This window comes from Candida pseudojiufengensis, assembly GCF_024610245.1.
Source record: "Candida pseudojiufengensis strain CBS 10847 chromosome Unknown scaffold9, whole genome shotgun sequence".
NCBI classification, from domain to species: domain Eukaryota; kingdom Fungi; phylum Ascomycota; class Pichiomycetes; order Serinales; family Debaryomycetaceae; genus Lodderomyces; species Lodderomyces pseudojiufengensis.
In genome coordinates, this window is record NW_026261525.1 from 413,958 (window position 1) to 437,371 (window position 23,414).

The following is a 23,414-nucleotide window of genomic DNA, read 5'->3' on the forward strand; positions in this document are numbered from 1 at the left end:
CGGAAATTTTTCACAGTGTCGTAGAAGTCTGTTGACGTGATTTAATGTTTCAAGTCAAATAGTCTCAAGCATTTGCGTGGTTTTAAGTGAAAGATTCAACTCCCTTCGACAAGGGCCTTCATATGACAGATAAAATAGAAATAATAATATTACGATTACTTAAATTACCCAGTAATTAAATATGTATTTATAAAAAAAATTTTAAAAGTAATCTATCTATAAGGCTTTATCGATTCCTCAGCATTTGAAATATTTGGTGTTAAATCTTCTCCAGTTTCTTTTGATACCCCATCAATAGTTTCTGGACCAGCAGTTGCATATATGGGATCTAATAATTCATCATCATTATTACTTGTTGAACTACTATTATTTTTTGATACAATACCTTGATTTTTATTCAATTGTTCTTGTTTTTGAGATTTTGATATAGCTAATTTTTGTTGCATTGCAGGAGTTGATCTAATTGGTTGTAATACATAAGGGGAATTATCTGGATCTTCATCTTGATCATAATAAGCATATTCTCCAATTTGTGCTAAATCTGTACCTAACATTTCTTCTTCTTCACTTAATCTTATTTTTAAAAATGGTATTCTATCCATTACTAATAATAATATTGATGTTACAGTAAATGACCATGCTGCAACTGATACACTTGCAGCTAATTGATAACCTAATTGTTTCCAATGATGATTAATCCATCCACCATCAATTTCTGTACCATCAATCATTGCAACATAATCAGCAGCAAATAAACCAGTCATAAAATTTCCAACAAATCCTCCAACTCCATGTAATGCAAAAACATCCATACCATCATCAATTCCAATATATCCTTTTAAATCAACTGCAAAATTACAAATAATTGCTGGAACAATACCAAATATAATTGATGTATAAACTGGAACATAACCAGCAGCAGGAGTGATACCAACTAATCCAGCTATAGCACCAGTACATAAACCAACTGTTGACCATTTTCCACCAGTTCTAAAGTAATCAATAAACATCCAAGTTAATCCTCCACATGCTGCTGCAATATTTGTATTTACACAAGCATACCAAGATCTCATATTAGCATTACCAGTTGATCCACCATTAAAACCAAACCAACCAAACCATAAAAATACAGTACCCAAGACAACAGAACTTACTGAATGAGGTTTATATTTTGGAACTTTTCCTTGTGCAATTGGATCATGTCTTTTACCTAACCATAAAGAATAAGCTAAAGCAGCAAAACCAGAATTTTCATGAACTGGTCCACCACCTGCAAAATCAAGGGCACCTAAATTCATTAACCATCCATTACCTCCCCATACCCAATAAGCAATTGGAGCATAAACAACAGTTAACCAAATAAATAAGAAAACCATCATTGGACCTAATCTTGCTCTTTCACATCCTGCACCACACATTAAAATAGCAGTTATAGAAGCAAACATACCTTGATAAAAACAAAATAAAATATCAGGAACAGTTTTAACTATAGATGGTGCTCCCAATACATCCATTAAACAAAAATTTGATAAAGTACCTAAAAATTGTGAACCATTATGAGCAAATACTAATGAATAACCCCAAAAAAACCATTGAAATGAAGTTAAACACATTGCCATTATTGATGCCCAAATTAGACTTAAAGCATGTTTTTTTCTTGATAATCCACTATATAATAATCCAACTCCTGGTATCATTATCCAAACTAATACTCCTGCAGTTGCTATCCATACCATATCTGCTTGTTGAAATTGTTTATTTAAATCTACTTTAAATACATCTCCTCCTGTTCCTGATTCTGTATAACCTGAATCTGACATCTTGTGATTATGTTGTGTTTATTGTATATATAATTTGTTAATTAGTTAAAAGTATTTAATGTTGTTACTATTGTAGGTGTATATGAATAATTGTATGAATAATTGTTTGAATGATTGTGAATATGATTGTATGTATGATTGTAAGGTTAAGATGAGATGAATATAAGGGTATATATAGTTAATTAATAAATTTCAAATCTAAAGAATGAAAGGTGACTATGATTATCTTTTTATATTTTTATATTTCTAATTTAATTTAATTTAATTAATTTTTATCAATTTATAATTTAAAAATAAAAAAAAAAGTTTAAATAATTAATCAATTAAAATTCCATCTCTACAAACGAATTAATTTTAGTTCAATCATTTCCGTCAGTTTAAAAACCTAAAAATGGTTAATTTCATTAGAATATCGTTTGATTTTTGTTTGAATTGATTTGTTATTCCTTATAATCATCCGGCTAAATCTATAGAGAAGAGATGATGTTGATAATAATTTATTATACAACAGCAATATGTTTCAAAAGTTTCACAAGAAATAACATGATAATAATAGAAGAAATTTGATTTGAAAGGGAAGGAAATTTACAAAAGGAGGGTCTAATTAAAATATCATTCGACCTAGATTCAATTGACTGATAGAGTAAGGTAGATCAATTCTTTTGTTTATGGGGATTTAAGACTGCTAAAAATTAAGTCATAATTTATTTTTTCTTTCTTTTTTTTTAGTTGCAAAAAAAAAAAAGTTTTTTTCTTCTGCTGCTTCATATTTCCTTATCAACCAATAAAATCATAATGATAAGATCTTCTCTCTTATCGTAAGTATTAATAGTTAGACTATACATAACAGTACTAACTTAGTACTAAATAAGATCTACAATTAATTAAGTACAAAATAATCATTCATTATATATATACTGAAGAATATCTAAATAAAGTTTCAAATCAAAGGGTATGAAAAATTCTTGGATTATAGGGTGAAATCTTTGACAAAGGATGAACAGTTTCAAACTTGTGATGGTATGACTATTAATGCACATCACCTTTCATTCCTTTATTATGTTCAAACTAATTTAAATGTAGTTTAAGGGCTCATGTAGTTTAAAAATTCAAGGTTTGAATTGGTTAATCGTGAAGAAAAGATATTTCATTCTTCTATGATGACTAATTGAATTTCAATGATTTTGAAATTTTTCAAAATGGCACCGCCTCAAATAATTTTACAGACCCGATCCTCGTGTGCAATTTTTAGTACGAGTCAGCCTTATTAATTATTTTTAGAGAGAACAATAACGCAATTAAAAACCGTTTTATATTTATTTTGCCGTTTCAGGTTTTCTATACGTAATTAAAGTTTTCACGTGCATTATCTTGCATATAAAATAATTTTATTACTTCATAGAGAAAACCCGATTTGTTCCGTTTCATAATTTACGATAAAATTGATAAGAGCTACCAAGCAGGAATTAAAAAGAAATTTTATAATCAAATATTTCGAAACATCTGATAATAATACTTCAAACTGCATAAATTAAAATAGAAGTCTTCATCGTAACGACGAGGTACAGTAGAATGGAAAATTAATTTTGACTTAGGTAATACAATAAATAAGTGTCTTGTGTTGTTTATTTATTATTCATCTGATTTAAAAAAATTAGGATCGTCTGAAATTTGAATTTTCATTCATAGAAAGATTTCAAGAGGCTTCTAAATTTGTCAATAAAGCATCAAATTTAGACTAAAATTTATCGGTTTTAGTATGTTCTCGACGCATTATACAAAATTTATTATAGCGATTACAATGATATAGGCATTGTGTTTTGCTTTTGGGGAGTTTAAGGGAAGAAATTGAAGTTATAAGGAGAAAAAATGAATATGTATTGTGGTACGGTTGTTCTTATACATTTTTTCTTTGTGTGTTAAATTTTGCAAAATTTGTTGCAAATTTGAAACAAGTTTATTTACACTCAATTTTTAATTGTTTCAGTCAAAGCATTTTTTCGTTAATATTCACACTTTTCGATAAAAATTAAATTTGAATGTAGATTAGTTTAGAACAAAGATAAGAAGAAACAAATAGCTATATCAAGTAAACTTTTATGTCATTCAGTGATTTTTTATAAATCTCAACTATAAAAAGCTAATGATTTTATATCTTTAAAACAATAAATTTTTTGTCACATTAAAATGAAACGATATCATTAGTATTTGATGGTTTCCATGGTGCAATACCAATAAATGAACCTTCATCATATTTCAAAGCTAAATTTAAAAATCTATTAAATCCAGTTCCCCAATTCCAAGAAGTAACATGAACAATAATATCACAATGTTGACTTGTACAATCAGGTTCAATAAATGCAATTAATGGAACATTATAACTTTTACCATAAATTGAAACAGTCATTGTTTTATCTTTAATTAAATTATAATCAATTTTTCCACTTCCTTTTTTATTATTTGGATCATTAGGGAAAGAACCTATAATACCATCATAAACTTCTTGATTAACACCAACTGGGAAATTACCAGTATCAAAAGTTAAAGTATGATTAACATTTATTTTAGTACCATTAATATTTAAAAAATCAACATGAGCAACAAAATTTTCATGAGCAATTGATGTCCAAGTATAATCTTCAACTAATTGAGATTTACTATAACCACCTAAAAATAATTGTAAACTATTACCACTTGAATTTTTTTGAGTTAATGCAACAATTGGTTTATTAATTAATCCAGCTTTATAAGCATTCCAAACAATGTTTTCATATTCTTCTCCTGTTGGTGGTTTAGCTAATCCTAATATACCATAAGGCCATAATGAACCAAGATCATGAACATCATTAAATAAAGTATTTGGAACTTTAAAATCTGAACTAATCCAAATATCATCAATAACTCCTTCACCATGGAAAAAAGCATTACCTCCAAAATCTGAATTTATTTTTTTACCTGTTTTTTTAGCAGTTGTTGATGTGTTACTATTATATAAACCTAATTTACCATTTGGTAATAAACATCTAGTACAATTTGTTGCAACATCAGGAACTTGAGTTAACCAACTTCCAGTATCAACAATTAATAAAACTTCATCTTTATTTGAACCAATTGGTAAAACTATTTTTGGCCAATTATTAGGTGTAACAAAATAATCATGTTCACCAACTTGTCTTTTCATTAATTCAGAGGAATATTCCATTTGCATATCTAATGCAATTACTCCATCTCTTGGTTTATTTGGAGTAATACTTGCTTGAATTGAAGTAACTAATAAAACACTAACACCAATTGTAAATAATTGAGAAAGCATTTTGAATTGATCTTTTTGATTTGATGAATGTTTGTGGTTTTTTGACTGTTCAAGAAACTGAACGATATGAGTTTTAGGACATTTGGGAGTGAACAATATCCTTTATATACTTTTTCGGATTCGATCAATCCATCAATCAATCAATCCAACCCATGACGTTTAAAATTCATCCAACGTTTGCATAACGTTCCACAGCTGCCTAACCTTTTGACTCTGCTTATTGTAAATGATCTAATAATAAATTATCATTTGCTGCTTATTGTTTTTGAAGATTAAAAATTCTACATGCACATTTTGTGTTTGATGGTTAAAATCTTTCGTTGATTTTAATTAGATGCAATTGAAAATGATTGACGGTTATGAAACCTGACACAAAAAGGTTGAAAGAACAATAAATTCAAATTGTTGCAAAATCACCTATATTTTTAAATAAAGTTCAAAATGAGGAGTATAAATTCATCAATAGGGGAAAAATAGTTGGAAGACATTTCTGACCAATTATTACAAACGTCGGAATTTTTTTCAACTATTGTTTAAATGTCAAATCTTTTTTGTAGTATTAAATAAAAAGTAACCTTTGAAGTTTTTAAAATGAATACACCCTCCAATATTTTAAACTCATCACACGGGTGTCATACAGTTTCATTAGTTTCATGTCCAATATTTTTTTAATTTGTTTTAGCAGCTACAACAACCAATTTATTCGACGTGATTTTGAAATCTCAATTCAATTTTCTTATTCACCATGAAATAACTTTACTTGTTAAAAATAAAAGTTGGCTTTGCTTATTGTTTGACCAACTTGTTTGCAAACTTTGCGATTTTGCGGGCTAATAGGTTTTGATACTTTCAAAAACCAACAATTATATGAATGCTTTTCCTTCATTGCTCAAACACCACGTTTTGTTTATTAATTAATTATCTTTTGATTTATATAGTGAAAACTCTTTATTATCCCCGTTTAATTGGTAGATGTTGAGATAAATTGTTGTAAAACGAGATTGAGTCCGAACTTCAGAAGTAAAAAGAATAATTCTGTAATGACGAGAACAGTATAAAATTAAAAAATATTCAACAAGTCTATAGTAAATGATTTTTATTTAAAAAGCATATTACGACTTTTATTAATGTAATGTTAGACAACATCATACTCTTTTTTCAATCAAAAAGAAACAACTTCATTAGTATTTGATGGTTTCCATCCAGCGATTCCAATATATGAACCTTCATCATATTTCAAAGCTAAATTCAAAAATCTAGTAAATCCAGTTCCCCAATTCCAAAAAGGGACAGTATAAATTATAATTTGACAATGTTGGCTTGTACAATCAGGTTCAATAAATGCAATTAATGGAACATTATAATTTTTACCATAAATTGAAACAGTTATTGTTTTATCTTTAATTAAATTATAATCGATGTATCCATTACCTTTTCTATTGTTTGGATCATCGGGGAAAGAAGCTAAAAGAGCATCATGAACTTCTTTACTTACACCAACATAAAAATTTCCGGTATCAAAAGTTATAGTTTGATTAATTTTTACTTCTGTACCATTAATGTTAACAAAATCAACATGAGCAACAAAATTTTTATTTTCAATTGAGGTCCAAGTATAATCTTCAGTTAATTGAGATTTACTATAACCACCCAAAAATAATTGTAAACTATTACCACTTGAATTTTTTTGAGTGAATGCAACAATTGGCTTATTAATTAATCCAGCGTTATAAATTCTCCAAACAATATTTTCATATTCGTCACCATAAGGAGGTTTAGCTAATCCTAATATACCATAAGGCCATGATGAACCAATTTCATGAACATCATTAAATAATGTTCCTCGAATTTTTAAATTTGGATCAAACCATATATCATCAATAACACCTTCACCATAATAATAAGAAGTGGAAGTAAAGGTAGATCTTAAAGTTTGCCCGGTTTTGACTGCTGTTGTTGATTTATTAGCATCGTATAAACCTAATTTACCATTTGGTAATAGACATTTAGTACAATTTGTTGCAACATCAGGAACTTGAATTAACCAACTTCCAGTATCAACAGTTAATAAAACTTCATCTTTATTTGAACCAATTGGTAAAACAATTTTGGGCCAATTCAATCCTTTAATAAAATAATCATGTTCACCAACTTGTCTTTTTGATAAATCTGATTGTGAATAATCCATTTGCATATCTAATGCAATTACTCCATCTCTTGGCTTATTTTGAATAACACCTGCTTGAATTGAAGTAGCTAATAAAGCACTAATACCAACAGTAAATAATTGAGAAAGCATTTTTTTTGATGAATGTGTTTATTTGATTATTTGGGAATTTAAAGATATTAGAGTATCTGGGATAAATAACACCCTTTATATACTTTTAAGGATTTGATTAATCTATCAATCCAATCAAATTCAACCCATGACGTTTGAGATTCAAACAACGTTTGAATAACTTTCCATAGTTGCCTAACCTTTTGACTCTGCTTATTGTAAATGATCTAATAATAAATGATTATTTGCAGCTTATTGTTTTTGAAATTAAAAGCATATTGTTTTTAAAAAATAAAAAATTCTACATGCACATTTTGTGTTTGATGGTTAGAATCTTTCGATGATTGTAATTAGATGCAAATGAAAATGATTGAAGGTTATGAAACCTGACACAAAAAGGTTGAAAGAACAATCAAAATAAAATGTTGCGAAATGATTTAAATTTTTAAATGAAGTTTAAAATGAGGAGTATAAATACATCAAATAGGAGGAAAATAGTTGGAACATATTTCTGACTAATTATTAAAGACGTCGGACTATTTTCAACTATTATTTAAACATCAAACCTTTTTTGTAGTATAAAATAAAAAAAAACCTTGAAAATTTTTGAAATAAATACACCCTCCAATATTTTGACATCATAGGAATCATACAGTTTCATTAGTTTCATGTCTCATTTTTGTAATTTGTTTTAGCAGCTACAACGATCAATTGATTCGACAAAATTTTGAAGTTTCATTTCAATTTTCTTATTCACCATGAAGAAATTTTATTTCTCAAAAATAAAAGTTGGCTTTGATTATTGTTTGACCAACTTGTTTGCAAACTTTGTGATTTTGCCGGCTAATAGGTTTTGATACTTTCAAAAACTAACAGCAATTCCTTATATGAATGCTTTTCCTTCAATGCTCAAACACCACGTTTTGTTTATTGATTCGTTATCTATAATAGAGTTTTGATTTATATAGTGAAAATTCTCTATTATTCCCGTTTAATTGATAGATGTTGAGATCAAATGTTGTAAACACGAAATCGAGTCCGAATTTCAGAAGTAGAAAGAAGATGTAAGTGTCACGAACAATTCTGTAATGACGAGCACAGTATAGAATTAAAAAATAGTCAACAAGTCTATTGTAAACAATTTTTATCTAAAAAGCATATTACGACTTTCACTAATGTAATGTCAGACACACCATAATAAAACACTCTTTTCTCAATCAAAAAGCAACAACATCATTAGTATTTGATGGTTTCCATCCAGCGATTCCAATATATGAACCATTATCATAATTTAAAGCTAAATTCAAAAATCTAGTGAATCCAGTTCCCCAATTCCAATCATAAGTATAAATTATAATTTGACAATGTTGGCTTGTACAATCAGGTTCAATAAATGCAATTAATGGAACATTATAATTTTTACCATAAATACTAACAGTTATTGTTTTGTCTTTAATTAAATTATAGTCGATTTTTCCACTTCCTTTTGCATTGTTTGGATCATCGGGAAAAGAGGCTAAAAGACCATCATGAACTTCTTTACTTACACCAACATAATAATTTCCTGTATCAAAAGTTATAGTTTGATTAATTTTTACCTCTGTACCATTAATATTAACAAAATCAACGTGAGCAGCAAAATTTTTATTTTCAATTGAGGTCCAAGTATAATCTTCAACTAATTGAGATTTACTATAACCACCTAAAAATAATTGTAAACTATTACCACTTTCATTTTTTTGAGTTATAGCAACGATAGGTTTATTAATTAAACCAGCTTTGTATGCGTTCCAAACAATATTTTCATTTTCAGATCCCTTTGGTGGTTTTGAAAGTCCAAGAATACCATATGGCCATGATGAACCAATATCATGAACATCATTAAATAATGTTCCTGGAATTTTGAAATTTGGATCAAACCATATATCATCAATAACACCTTGACCATAATAATAAGCAGTGGAAGAAAAGGTAGATTTTAAAGTTTGCCCCGTTTTTACAGCTGTTGTTGATTTATTAGCATCGTATAAACCTAATTTACCATTTGGTAATAAACATTCAGTACAATCTGTTGAAACATCAGGAACTTGAGTTAACCAACTTCCAGTATCAACAGTTAATAAAACTTCATCTTTATTTGAACCAATTGGTAAAATAACTTTTGGCCAATTATTTCCTTTAATAAAATAATCATGTTCACCAACTTGTCTTTTTGATAAATCTGATTGTGAATAATCCATTTGCATATCTAATGCAATTACACCATCTCTTGGCTTATTTTGAATAATACCTGCTTGAATTGAAGTAGCTAATAAAGCACTAACACCGACAGAAAATAATTGTGAAAGCATTTTGGTTTCAAACTTTTTGATTTGATGAATGTGTTTGTTTAATTCATTTGGAATTCAACGATATTAGAATATCTGGGAGTGAACAATACCCTTTATATACTTTTTCGGATTCGATCAATCCATAATCCATAAAGTTTTGAAATTCAACCAACGTTTGCATAACTTTCCAACAGTCGCCTAACCTTTTGACTCTGCTATTGTAAATGATCTAGTAATAAATCATCAATTGCTGCTTATTGTTTTGAAGATAAAAAATTCTGCATGTACATTTTGTGTTTGATGGTTAAAATTTTTTGGGCTGACTGTAATTAGATGCAATAGAATGAAAATAATTAAGGTTATGAAACTTGACACAAAATTGTTGAAGAACAAAAACTTCAAAATGTTGCAAAATGACCTGAATTTTGAAATGAAGTTCAAAATGAGGAGTATAAATCCATCGATGGGAGGAAATAGGTGAAATTTTTTCAACTTTCAATGATTTTTGTTATAAACTTTACAATTCATTAAACTTCAAACCTTTTTGTTGGGTCAAAATGAAAAAATAACCTTTCTAGTTCTTGAGAGGAATATACACCTCCGATATTTTATATTTACCATACAGTATATCATACAAATATTTTTTTTTATCATACAGTTATATTAGTTTCATATCCTATTTTGTGTTAAGTTTTAGCAGCTAGAGAATCAATCAATTTGGAGAGTTTTGAATTTATTTCAAATAAAATTCCCAATAAATATCACCCTGCATGAAATGACCTTAGCTTTGATTATTGAATTGTGTGTATGTGTCACTTGCGTGCAAACTTTGTGGTTTTTTTGTACCAGTAAGTTTTGATACCTACAAAAACCAACAGCAATTCCTTATACGCATGTTTTTCCTTCATAGCTCGAACTCCACGGTTTCTAATTGGTTTTCAATAACAAAATTTTGATTTATCTGGTAACAACTGTTTATTATTTCAATTTAATTATCTGAGGGTAAGGTCAATTCTTGTATACCAGAAATTGAATCCGAATTTTAAAAGTAATATGAGCTTATAAGATTCACCAACAATTCAGAATATACCCCGAGAAGAGTAAGAAGTTAAAAAATTTTCAGCAAGTCTTTTGTAAATAAATTAAAAACTATAAAGCATAATATAAATTTTATTATTGTAAGTTTGAGCTTCACCATGATATAATTATTATCTCAATTAAAAAGCAACAATATCATTTGTATTTGATGGTTTCCATCCAGCGATTCCAATATATGAACCATTATCATAATTTAAAGCTAAATTCAAAAATCTAGTAAATCCAGTTCCCCAATTCCAAACAGCAACATGAATTATAATATCACAATGTTGACCTGTACAATTAGGTTCAATAAATGCAATTAACGGAACATTATAAGTTTTTCCGTAAATACTAACAGTTATTGTTTTATCTTTGATTAAATTATAATCGATTTTTCCACTACCTTTTTTATTATTTGGATCATCAGGGAATGAACCTAAAAGACCATCATAAACTTCTTGACTTACACCAACTGGGAAATTGCCAGTATCAAAAGTTATAGTTTGATTAACTTTTACTTCTGTACCATTAATATTGACAAAATCAACATGAGCAACAAAATTTTTATTTTCAATTGAGGTCCAAGTATAATCTTCAACTAATTGAGATTTACTATGACCACCCAAAAATAATTGTAAACTATTACCACTTGAATTTCTTTGAGTGAATGCTACTATTGGTTTATTGATTAATCCAGCTCTATAAGCATTCCATACTATATTTTGATTTTCATCACCTTTTGTAGGTTTTGAAAGTCCTAAAATTCCATAAGGCCATAAAGATCCAATTTCTGTAGCATCATTGAATAAAGTATTCGGAATTTTAAAATTTGGTCCGAACCAAACATCATCAACAACCCATTCTCCATGATAATAAGCATTTGCACCAAAACCAAAATTAATTGGTTTACCTGTTTTATTAGCAGTTGTTGAAGTATTTGAATTATATAAACCTAATTTACCATTTGGTAATAAGCATTTAGTACAATTTGTTGCAACATCAGGAACTTGAAGTAACCAACTTCCTGTATCAACAACTAATTCAACTTCATCTTTATTTGAACCAATTGGTAAAACAACTTTTGGCCAATTATTTGGTGTAACAAAATAATCATGTTCAGCAACTTGTCTTTTCATTAATTCAGAAGAATATTCCATTTGCATATCTAATGCGATTACTCCATCTCTTGGTTTATTTTGAATAACACCTGCTTGAATTGAAGTAGCTAATAAAGCACTAACACCAACAGAAAATAATTGTGAAAGCATTTCGAATTATTTGATTTGATGAATAGTAGTATTAGATGTTAAGTGTTCAGATTTCAGCAGTGTCATAATATTTCGAATCTTAGTAAGTACCTTTATATAGTTTTGAGAAATCAATAAATCCATAAATGATCCAACCTCAATTCAACCTATGACGTTTGACTTTTATTAGCAATCTTTCATAGTTGCCTAACCTTCTGACTCTGCTTATTGTGAGTGAAATGTTCAAATAAATCATTTGGCTACTCTTTGTTTTTGAAAATAATGAACTTTACATTTTGTGTTTAGTGGTTAGTAATTATTGTAATCGAAATTTATAAAAAATTACTTGGGTTATGAAACTTGACACAAAAAAGGTGATTGGACAAAACAAAAATTGTTGCAAAATCAGCTAAATCTTAATTAAATTTAAATGCGGAGTGGAATCAATAGAAGAAACATTGTTGAAAAGTTTAATGACTGCTTTTTATGTTGTTTGACTTTGACTCAAGTGTATTGATCAACGAATTCTTCAATAGATTATAAGAAACCCAATCGAAAGAAGTATATCAGTCAAATTAAATTTGGCTTTGCTTAAAGTAGAAAGTGTCTGTTACTTTGCAAACTTTGTGGGTGTTAAAACCACTAGGTTTTGATACTTACAAAATAACACCAACTCCTCCTGTTTATTCTTATACTCCACGTTTCCTTCTCACATTGGTTCTCTGTAACAGAATTTTAAAATCCTTTTATATTCTATTGCAGTCCCCATGTTGTTTAGTTTCGACAACTTATTCGTACTTTAAACCCAAAATTGAGGCTGAATGTAAAGAGTAAAAGTAGTTTAGTTTTGTTACCAACAATTTCGTAGTTTTAAAATAAAGTGATTAATGTAGAGACATCAACAAATCTTTTGTAATCATTTTTAAAAGCAATTTATAACTTCTATTATCGTATTTTTGAACTAAGATGTAATAAAAACAACACTCTTTATTAAATTAAAATGAAACGATTTCATTAGTATTTGATGGTTTCCATTCAGCAATTCCAATAAATGTACTATCACCATAATTCAAAGCTATATTTAAAAATCTATTGAAAGCAGATCCCCAATTCCATTGTTTTGATTCATAAATGATGATTTCACAGTGTTGTCCAGTACAATCGGGTTCAACAAAAGCTTGTAAAGGAATAGTATAATTTTTACCATAAATTGAAACAGTCATTGTTTTATCTTGAATTAAATTATAATCGATTTTATGACTACCTCTTTTATTATTTGGATCATCAGGGAAAGAAGCTAAAAGTGCATCTACAACTTCTGCATTAGCAAAAACATAATAATTTCCAGTATCAAAAACCACATTACGATCAACTCTTACTTCTGTTCCATTTATATTAACAAAATCAATTTGAGCAACTAGATTTTCATTATAAATTGATGTCCAAGTATAATCTTCAACCATTTGAGATTTACTATAACCACCAATAATTAATTGTAAACTATTACCACTTGAATTTCTTTGATTTATAGAAATAATTGGTTGAGCAATCAAACCTGCTCTATAAGCATTCCAAACAATATTTAAATCATCTTCACCATAAGGGGGTTTAGCAAGTCCTAGAATTCCAAAAGACCATGAGGATCCTATATCTTGAACATCATTAAATAACGTGTTTGGAATTTTGAAGTTTGGTCCAAACCAAATATCATCAATAACTCCTTCTCCATGATAATAAGCAGTCTTATAAAAATTACTATTCATAGCTTTTCCAGTTTTAACTGCAGTTGTTGATTTATTAGAATTATATAAACCCAATTTACCACTTGGCAATAAACATGTTGTACAATTTGTTGCAACATCAGGTATTTGAACTAACCAACTTCCTGTATCAACATCTAATTCAACTTCATCTTTATTTGAACCAATTTGTAATACAATTTTAGGAAAAGCTTTAACAGGAAGAAAATAATCATGTTGAGCAACTTGTCTTTTTGTCAATGCTGATGAATAATCTGTTCTCATATCAAATGCTAAAACTCCATCTCTTGGTTTATTTTGAATTATACTAGCTAGGGTAGTAGTAGTAGCAATCAACGCACTAAGACCAGCAATGAACAAATGCAAAACCATTTTATACAATTTTTGTTTGGTACTTATTGGTACTTTTATGAAAACTTCAACAAATTCATGAATGCTTTTATATCAGGAATAAAGCTCCGAGTACTTCCTTTCCAATAAAAAAGGAGTACATTTAATTTTCAACGCTAATTTCATCTTATTTCCAAACTTAAATTGCCTAACCTACTGACTCTTGCTGTGAAGTACAGCGGGATCATATTCTGCTGTTTGTTTTAAATATAATTACAATTGGACTTTGTATTTGATGGCTTAAAAATTTATTATTAGAAGTGTTATGAAACTTTAAGTATCTCATGCAAAAAAATAATTGTTGCAAAAAGAATACGAAATCAAAAAACTTCTGCAGGATTAAGTTATCTGCGTTACAGCCGCTATTTACCGCAAAATTCAGAAGAGCATCAAACTTGGTCTTCCAAACATAAAACATTCCTTAACTCAATTTTATGCTTTCTATGTACAAAATCCTCACGAGAAAGTCAAATCGCTTAGTAGATCTAGACAACAATATACATTATCTCTTTAAGTATTTAACGATCCTATATATTATTTAAAAACGACAATATCATTTGTGTTTGATGGTTTCCATCCTGCAATACCTATATAAGAACCTTCATCATACTTTAAAGCTAAATTTAAAAATCTGGAAAAAGAAGATCCCCAATTCCAATCTTTTGAAATATAAATCATATAGCTACAGTGCTGTGCACCTGGTACACAATCTGGCCCAGTAAAAGCTAATACTGGAATAGTATAGCTCTTACCGTAAATACTTACTGTCATTGTTCTATCTTTAATCAAATCATAGGAAATCATACCCCTGTAATTAAATGGATCATAAGGTAAAGCGTCTAAAAGAGCTTCTTCAACTTCTTTACTGACAGAAATTCCATAATTACCTGTATCTAAAGTTACAGTTTGATTGATTTTTACTTTATTACCATTTATATTAACGAAATCCACATGACCAGCAAAATTTTTGTCTTTTATTGAAGTCCAAGTGTAATCTTCAGTCATTTGAGACTTACTATGACCACCTAAAAATAATTGTAAACTATTACCACTTTCATTTTTTTGAGTTATAGCAACGATAGGTTTATTGATTAAACCAGCTTTGTATGCGTTCCAAACAATATTTTGATTTTCTTCACCTTTAGGTGGTTTTGAAAGTCCAAGGATACCATTTGACCATACAGAACCAATATCTTTAACATCATTGAATAATGTTCCCGGAATTTTAAGATTTGGTCCAAACCAAATATCATCAATAACACCTTCTCCATGATAATGAGCATTGGTACCAAAACTAGATTTTAAAATTCTGCCCGTTTTTACTGCAGTTGTAGATTTTTTGACATCATATAAACCTACTTTACCATTTGGTAACAAACACCTATCACACTTACTGGCAACATCAGGTACCTGAGTTAACCAACTTCCAGTATCAACAAATAATGAAACTTCATCTTTATTTGATCCAATTGGTAAGGTTATTTTAGGAAGACTTCCAATTGAAAATGTGTAACCATGTTCACCAACTTGTCTTTTAATCAAATCTGTTGAGACTGTTTCGAATTGCATATCTAAAGTAATAACCCCATCTCTTGGTGTATTTTGAATGATACTGGCTTGAACAGCAGTAGCAACCAATGCACCTATACTAACAAATAACAATTGTGAAAACATTTAATAACTTTCTTAATTTGATAATTATTTAAGATATTTTGACAATTCATGGACGATATGTCAATTAATGCTATTTTATATCATTTGAACTTCCAGTACTAAAACTTCGCCAAATTCCCGCAACTCTCCAAGAAAAAAACTCCAGTCACTAAAGCTGACTTAGTCATGTTGCAATTATATAAAAATTGTTTGACATATCGACTCCACTAGTTTTGAAGTTTCGAACCATTGGCTAGTTTCAGTTTGTGTACAATCGAAAAAAAAATAGAGTGTTGATTTCGAGCTTGACACAAAATTGATGGAGAACATTTTTAAATAATTGTTGCAAAATGAACTAAAATTTCACTAATTTTCGAATGGGGAATTCATATTCAAATTTACCATATGTGACTTCAAAATCATTTTACTTGTAAAACCATACAGCTATCAATTCAAATTGGGGACTACGTAACTTTGAAGTGTATTCAGATTTTCACGTCAGCATTTTTTCATGTCTTCAAGTCAATACGCAGGATGATGATTACTAAATTTTAGACATCGTATCGACCCAATAGAATGTAAACTCAATTCTTATTATATTTCACTAAAATATTTTAAAAATCATTTTAATTAAATCTTAAAATTAATAACAATTTATAGTCACTAAATCATAATAAGTAAATGGATAATCGGTTTCGATATATAAAGAGTTAACGAATTTCAGTTGCATATTTGCTTTGTAGACAAATTCCACGTTTTTCCTTTATTTGGTTATTCAAGGAAGTTTTGTATCAATGGAATTAAGTCATTGAATTTGTGACAAGATTAAAATTCTTAAGCATTAGAATAAAAGTTAGGAGTTTTGTTGACACATTATAAAACTAGTTTTTGAATACTTAAAAAAATCGACTTCAATTAGTTTCACCAAAAACTCCATACACCAAATCGTAATCTACAAGGTCCAGATACTTATACTTATCTTGTCTTAATTCACTCTAAAACTCTTTGCTACACAATTCTCAATATTATAAATTAAAAAGAAACAATATCATTGGTATTTGATGGTTTCCATCCTGCAATACCAATATATGAACCATTATCATAATTCAAAGCTAAATTCAAAAATCTGTTAAAACCAGATCCCCAATTCCAAGCTGAAACATGAATCCAAATATTACAATGTTGACTTTTACAATCAGGTTCGATAAAAGCTATTAATGGAACATTATAACTTTTACCATAAATTGAAACAGTCATTGTTTTATCTTTAATTAAATTATAATCAATCTTATTACTGCCTCTGGCATTATTTGGATCATCTGGGAACGAAGCTAAAAGTGCATCAAAAATTTCTTGAGTAACACCAGCTTGATAATTACCGGTATCAAAAGTTACAGTTTCATTGATTATAACTTTGGTACCATTAATATCAACAAAATCAATATGACCTGCAAAGTTTTCGTTGTTTATTGATGTCCAAGTATAATCTTCAATTAATTGAGATTTACTATAACCACCTAAAAATAATTGTAAACTAGTAGCACTCTCATTTCTTTGAGTTATAGCAAAAATTGGTTTATTAATTAATCCAGCTTTATAAGCATTCCATACTATATTTTCATTTTCAGATCCCTTTGGTGGTTTTGCAAGTCCAAGGATACCATATGGCCATGATGAACCAATATCATGAACATCATTAAATAATGTTCCTGGAATCTTGAAATCTGGATCAAACCATATATCATCAATAACACCTTCACCATAAAAATAAGCAGTGGAACCAAAGGTAGATTTTAAAGATTGCCCTGTTTTTACTGCTGTTGTTGATTTATTAGCATCGTATAAACCTAATTTCCCATCTGGTAACAAACACTTGGCACAATTTGTTGCAACATCAGGTACTTGAGTTAACCAACTTCCAGTATCTACGAATAACTGAACTTCATCTTTATTTGAACCAACTGGTAAAACTAATTTTGGAAGGCTAGTACCTGGAAAGCTGTAATCATGCTCACCAACTTGTCTTTTTATTAAATCTTGTGAGTTTGAATCAAATTGCATATCTAATGCAATAACCCCATCTCTTGGTTTGTTTTGAATAATACTAGCTTGAACGGCAGTTGCAACCAAGGCACTAACACCAACAATATATAAATGTGAAATCATTTTGAATTAAACTATGTGACGTGATAAAAAGTTGTGATTGTTTAATGAAGAAAAACCATATTCTATCATTTACAGTGATTTAACTGTTTATTTATTTACTTGTTGGGATTCGATCCGTTTACCGGAGAAAGATCATTCAATGACGTTCATTCCATGTTCTTGCAAACTTTCATACTTATCTAACCTTTTGACTCTGTTTTTTTGTGAAATTCAAATAATTTACTAGCTGCTCTTTGTTTCAAAATAATGAACTTTACAATTGAGTGGGATGGTTAGAATTATAATTAAGTAAAAAAATAAATAGAAGTTATGAAACTTGACACAAAAAGGAAGGAACAATGCTAAATTATTTGTTGCAAAATGAGTTATAAATAGATTAAATTTAAGGAGTCGGGCAAATCAAATCCATTAACAAATTGTTTTTTATTTCGACCAAATTGTAATAGCTTTTAGTTAACCTGTGGGTTTTTAATTGAAAACATTCAAAGAATTAATATCTTATGCATATTTGATCTCCATCAATTTCACAGCTTCCGGTCAGAAATGTGGAATTAAGAACACAAATAACGATAAAGCATAAGTTAAGTCAAATTTGAGATTAACAACACTTGGTAATTATGAAAAAAATCGGATCCTATCCTACTTGTCCTATCGTGTACATTAAATAAAACTTATAATATGAAAAGGTTTTGTTACTTTTAAACCTTTTGTAGAATTCGTTATTATTGCTTTAGACCCCACGTTCAACATACTCAGAACAAGGACAGTATTTCTAATTTTCAATTCAATTTGAATTGAGGGATTTTGTATTTTTTTTGGTTTTAAGGTCTTCAATTTTTGTGATAGACAACCGACAGTGCATAAAAGAGAACAATCAAATCTTTGAACGAGTTATAATTTCAAAAACTATGGAGAGATAATCAGAAAAGTTTCCAGTATCTTTTACTGTAATGTAATATAGTTAGAGGTCAAACATTAAAGAGTTTATAATAATCTTTTGTAAGCATACCAAATATAACTATAAGAAAAATTGTCTATTTATAGTCTTCGCTCCAACATCATCCAGTTAGATCTAGAAAGCAACAACATCATTGGTATTTGATGGTTTCCATCCAGCAATTCCAATGTAAGAACCATTATCATAATTCAAAGCTAAATTCAAAAATCTGTTGAATGAAGATCCCCAGTTCCATGCTGGATTGGGATACACTACGATATCACAATATCTAACACCTGGATCACAGCCAGGTCCAAAAAAGGCTTTTAATGGAACACTATAGTTTTTACCGTAAATACTGACAGTTACTGATCTATCTTTAATTGAATCATAGGAAATAATGCCCCTAGATTTTAGTGGATCATAAGGTAAAGAATTTATAATAGCATCATAAACCTCTTGACTAACAGAAACTCCATAATTACCAGTATCAAAAGTTACAGTTGCATTAATTTTAATCTCAGCACCATTAATATTAATAAAATCAATATGACCAGCGAAATTTTTATTTTCTATTGAAGTCCAAGTGTAATCTTCAGTCATTTGAGACTTACTATGACCACCTAAGAATAATTGTAAACTATTAGAACTTTCATTTCTTTGAGTTATGGCAAAAATTGGTTTACTAATTAAACCAGCTTTATAAGCGTTCCATACTATATTTTGATTTTCAGATCCCTTTGGTGGTTTTGAAAGTCCAAGTATACCCTCATGCCATAGTGGACTAATTTCTTGAACATCATTGAATAATGTGCCTGGAATTTTGAAGTTTGGTGCAAACCAAATATCATCAACAACTCCTTTCCCATGATAATAATGAGTTGGTGCAAAATCTGATTTCAAAGTTTGTCCTGTTTTCACAGCAGTTGTTGATTTATTAGCATCGTATAAACCTAATTTTCCATTTGGTAATAAACATTCCGTACAATTTGATGCAACATCAGGAACTTGGGTTAACCAACTTCCAGTATCGATACTCAATTGAACCACATCCTTGTTTGAACCAATTGGTATGGTTAATTTAGGAAAGTTACTAACTGGAAAAATATAATCATGCTCCCCAACTTGTCTTTTCAGTAAATCTGTTGAAACATCCAATGGCGTATCGAATGCAATAACTCCATTTCTTGGTTGATTCTGAATGATACTAGCATGAACAGAAGTGGTAATTAACGTAGTAATACCAACGATAAGCAATTGTGGTGAACGCATTAAAAGGTTTTATTGGTTCTTCGGAGTTTGTGTTTGACAAAGAAGAGAACAAAAATAGCCAATTCTTTTCATCGATTATCATTTATATATATTATTGAATTTCACCAATTCGCTCAAAGAAACAATTAGTCAATCTATGACGTTAAATTAATTATTTTGCTCCACAAATTTTGAATGTTGGGCTTGATTATTTTGATTTCATTGTTACAAATAATTTGACTCCTATCATAATTTGTAAACGATGCATCAAAATTCCCCTTTGTAATTAGCGGTTTTTGTGATTGGGACTAAAATTTTACAAGGTTATGAAACATTACACAAAAAATCTGAAACAATAGATATTGATCATACAAAAATATTGAGTGAGAAGATAAATTACATAGTGCCAGGTTCGACTTCTAAATGTTTTTTTTCAAGATGCACCAAAAAATGTTTGCTTTCATTAAAAGTATGATTGAATGTTATTATCGTGAAACTCACACTAATGAAAATTGGGAGATTTGATACCACAAGCCGTCTTAAGAAAGTAACATCCACTTCTTTTTAGTCTCAGAATTTGTATGTGAAACAAAACTTTGGCCATGATCCCGACCAGGGCAAAATAGAATACTTTTTAACTATTTATTGCATTGATTATATATTCTGGTTATGTATTCTGGTTATGAGGTTTGTCAATCACTAGATAGAAATTCTATACTGTACTTTAGTTAATACAATAGAATTTGTGAATGTCAATTATATTTTAATCTCGGATAAACCTAAATGCAAATCAAAATTGAAAACCAGGAAACAACCGGAAATAAGATGAAAAACGTTATTATTTAATAACTACAGTTTTGTATACAACTCCTTGGTTTTTGCCATTACTCAAACTTATTTGACACTAATTAATACCACTTACAAGAATACTTGACAAAATTTACATTTCGGTAAAACTCGATGCAAGATAATGTCCATTCACCAAAAAGAATTATTGAGTTTAGTTTTCTATTTCATAATGCACAACGTATGGTGATAGACCATTCTACGTATTTCTTTCACTTATTATTTATGGTTGTGGAAATTCAAATTTTGTTTTTGTTTCATAAATCAATAAATCGTGAATTTACACCGGCAATTAAATAAAAAACAATCGGGCTCAGAGTTTTGTTTATAATGTCCATACTCCCTCTAGATATTGGAAATTCCTGAAAAACTGTTGCTAACAACTGAAATTTTAAATGGTTTGATACTTGCATCTGTAATTTATTATTGAAATTTTTCTTAATTTTATTTTAGTTAATTATGCAGATCATTACGAGATGTTGATTTATTCCTCTTTCTAATAATGTTTTACCAAACAAAAATTAAAATTAATCACAACTTTAAGGTTGAAAGACGTTTTAATCTAGTTTGTTTGAAGATGTTTGTTTTCTTACTGTTTAGCAAGCTAGATTTTTGATTCGAAGAAATAATTACATAGTTCTGAAAAAAAAAAACAACAACAATATGATAGTTTCAATAATAAAAATGATCAAGTGTAGATTAATTACCGGTTCAAAATTGGGTAATTACGTGTTAAATTGACAAAAGATACCATTCAAGGTCGTCATTGGATTTTAATTAGAATTTGTAATAGCTTTTGAAATTAAAAGGTTTTGTTACTCAGAAATTGAGTTTTTTTGCAGCATTCTTTATTAATAATTTAAACACTACGTTCTGCCGACTCTGATAAGGGACAGCTTAACTTGTAATTGAAGTTTAAGTTGAATTGGATGAATTGGCATATCTTTTTATGGCAAAATAGTCAAGATAGTTTGAGAGAGAAACAAACACTTCTTTTAATACAAGTGATTTAATAAAAATATGAAAACATAGTCACCAAAAAAAACTTATCTACCTTCTTACTGAGGTGATACAACAGAGGTCAAACATTAATGAGTCTATAAAGATTTTTTGTAAACTTTCCAAAATTAACTAAGGTAAAATTTTCTATTTCTAATCTTCGCTACATCATCTATCAGTTTGACCTAAAAAGCAACAATATCATTAGTGTTTGATGGTTTCCATCCGGCAATACCAATATATGAACCATTATCATAATTCAATGCTAAATTCAAGAACCTATGAAAAGAAGATCCCCAATTCCCTGCTCGATTGACATAAACTGTGATAGCACAATATTTAACTCCTGGATCGCATTCAGGTCCAAAAAAGGCTTTTAATGGAACACTATAGTTTTTGCCGTAAATACCAACAGTTACTGATTTATCTTTGATTGAATCATAACTAATCAAATGGTTCTTTTTTAAAGAATCATCTGGTAAAGAACCTATAATAGCATTATAAACTTCTTGAGTGACAAAGATTCCATAATTACCAGTATCAAAAGTTACAGTTTCATTAATTTTAATCTCAGTACCATTAATATTAACAAAATCAATATGGCCAACGAAATTTTTGTCCTTTATTGAAGTCCAAGTGTAATCTTCAGTCATTTGAGACTTACTATGACCACCCAAAAATAATTGTAAACTAGTAGAACTTTCATTTCTTTGGTTTATAGCAAGAATTGGTTTATCAATTAAACCAGCTTTATAAGCGTTCTATACTATATTTTCATTTTCAGCTCCCTTTGGTGGCTTTGCAAGTCCAAGTAGTCCAGTTTTAAACCCTGAACCAATGTCTTGAACATCATTGAATAATGTTCCCGGAATTTTGAAATTTGGTTCAAACCATATATCATCAATTACACCTTCTCCATAATAATAAGAATTAGTACCAAATTTAGATTTTACAGTTTGTCCCGTTTTTACAGCAGTTGTTGATTTATTAGCATCATATAAACCTAACTTACCGTCGGGTAATAAACACTTAGTACAATTTGTTGCAACATCAGGTACATGAGTTAACCAACTTCCAGTATCAACATTTAATGAAACTTCATCTTTATTTGATCCAATTGGTAAGGTTATTCTAGGAAAATTACTAACTGGAAAAATATAATCATGCTCACCAACTTGTCTTTTCAGTAAATCTGTTGAAACACCCAATGGCGTATCGAATGCAATAACTCCATTTCTTGGTTGATTCTGAATGATACTAGCATGAACGGAAGTGGTAATTAACGTAATGATACCAACGATAAGCAATTGTGAACGCATTTCCAAAATTTATTGAATGATGTAT

At 29.0% G+C, this 23,414-nt stretch overlaps 11 protein-coding genes across 11 annotated transcripts; all 11 read right to left on the reverse strand. All coding sequences in view use genetic code 12, as the record gives it.

The window, feature by feature from the left end:
• Window positions 1-212: 212 nt before the first annotated feature.
• KGF55_001538 (ammonium transporter) lies at window positions 213-1,820 on the reverse strand (the record flags this gene model as incomplete). The annotated part of the gene is made up of 1 exon (XM_051756124.1): window positions 213-1,820. The coding sequence occupies one exon, from the start codon at window positions 1,818-1,820 to the stop codon at window positions 213-215; it is 1,608 nt and encodes a 535-aa protein (XP_051615848.1).
• A 2,182-nt stretch (window positions 1,821-4,002) lies between these two features.
• KGF55_001539 (pepsin-like aspartic protease) lies at window positions 4,003-5,133 on the reverse strand (the record flags this gene model as incomplete). The annotated part of the gene is made up of 1 exon (XM_051756125.1): window positions 4,003-5,133. One exon carries the CDS (start codon window positions 5,131-5,133, stop codon window positions 4,003-4,005), a length of 1,131 nt encoding a protein of 376 aa, XP_051615849.1.
• A 1,162-nt stretch (window positions 5,134-6,295) lies between these two features.
• Window positions 6,296-7,432, reverse strand: KGF55_001540 (pepsin-like aspartic protease; the record flags this gene model as incomplete). The annotated part of the gene is made up of 1 exon (XM_051756126.1): window positions 6,296-7,432. One exon carries the CDS (start codon window positions 7,430-7,432, stop codon window positions 6,296-6,298), a length of 1,137 nt encoding a protein of 378 aa, XP_051615850.1.
• A 1,196-nt stretch (window positions 7,433-8,628) lies between these two features.
• KGF55_001541 (pepsin-like aspartic protease) lies at window positions 8,629-9,762 on the reverse strand (the record flags this gene model as incomplete). The annotated part of the gene is made up of 1 exon (XM_051756127.1): window positions 8,629-9,762. One exon carries the CDS (start codon window positions 9,760-9,762, stop codon window positions 8,629-8,631), a length of 1,134 nt encoding a protein of 377 aa, XP_051615851.1.
• A 1,196-nt stretch (window positions 9,763-10,958) lies between these two features.
• On the reverse strand, window positions 10,959-12,089 carry KGF55_001542 (pepsin-like aspartic protease; the record flags this gene model as incomplete). Its single annotated transcript, XM_051756128.1, has 1 exon — window positions 10,959-12,089. The coding sequence occupies one exon, from the start codon at window positions 12,087-12,089 to the stop codon at window positions 10,959-10,961; it is 1,131 nt and encodes a 376-aa protein (XP_051615852.1).
• Window positions 12,090-13,063: 974 nt separating this feature from the next.
• Window positions 13,064-14,200, reverse strand: KGF55_001543 (pepsin-like aspartic protease; the record flags this gene model as incomplete). Its single annotated transcript, XM_051756129.1, has 1 exon — window positions 13,064-14,200. The coding sequence occupies one exon, from the start codon at window positions 14,198-14,200 to the stop codon at window positions 13,064-13,066; it is 1,137 nt and encodes a 378-aa protein (XP_051615853.1).
• A 552-nt stretch (window positions 14,201-14,752) lies between these two features.
• KGF55_001544 (pepsin-like aspartic protease) lies at window positions 14,753-15,892 on the reverse strand (the record flags this gene model as incomplete). The annotated part of the gene is made up of 1 exon (XM_051756130.1): window positions 14,753-15,892. The coding sequence occupies one exon, from the start codon at window positions 15,890-15,892 to the stop codon at window positions 14,753-14,755; it is 1,140 nt and encodes a 379-aa protein (XP_051615854.1).
• A 1,011-nt stretch (window positions 15,893-16,903) lies between these two features.
• Window positions 16,904-18,037, reverse strand: KGF55_001545 (pepsin-like aspartic protease; the record flags this gene model as incomplete). The annotated part of the gene is made up of 1 exon (XM_051756131.1): window positions 16,904-18,037. The coding sequence occupies one exon, from the start codon at window positions 18,035-18,037 to the stop codon at window positions 16,904-16,906; it is 1,134 nt and encodes a 377-aa protein (XP_051615855.1).
• A 1,072-nt stretch (window positions 18,038-19,109) lies between these two features.
• KGF55_001546 (pepsin-like aspartic protease) lies at window positions 19,110-20,246 on the reverse strand (the record flags this gene model as incomplete). Its single annotated transcript, XM_051756132.1, has 1 exon — window positions 19,110-20,246. The coding sequence occupies one exon, from the start codon at window positions 20,244-20,246 to the stop codon at window positions 19,110-19,112; it is 1,137 nt and encodes a 378-aa protein (XP_051615856.1).
• A 2,009-nt stretch (window positions 20,247-22,255) lies between these two features.
• KGF55_001547 (uncharacterized protein) lies at window positions 22,256-22,723 on the reverse strand (the record flags this gene model as incomplete). The annotated part of the gene is made up of 1 exon (XM_051756134.1): window positions 22,256-22,723. The coding sequence occupies one exon, from the start codon at window positions 22,721-22,723 to the stop codon at window positions 22,256-22,258; it is 468 nt and encodes a 155-aa protein (XP_051615857.1).
• Window positions 22,724-22,831: 108 nt separating this feature from the next.
• Window positions 22,832-23,389, reverse strand: KGF55_001548 (uncharacterized protein; the record flags this gene model as incomplete). The annotated part of the gene is made up of 1 exon (XM_051756135.1): window positions 22,832-23,389. The coding sequence occupies one exon, from the start codon at window positions 23,387-23,389 to the stop codon at window positions 22,832-22,834; it is 558 nt and encodes a 185-aa protein (XP_051615858.1).
• Between the last annotated feature and the right edge of the window lie 25 nt (window positions 23,390-23,414).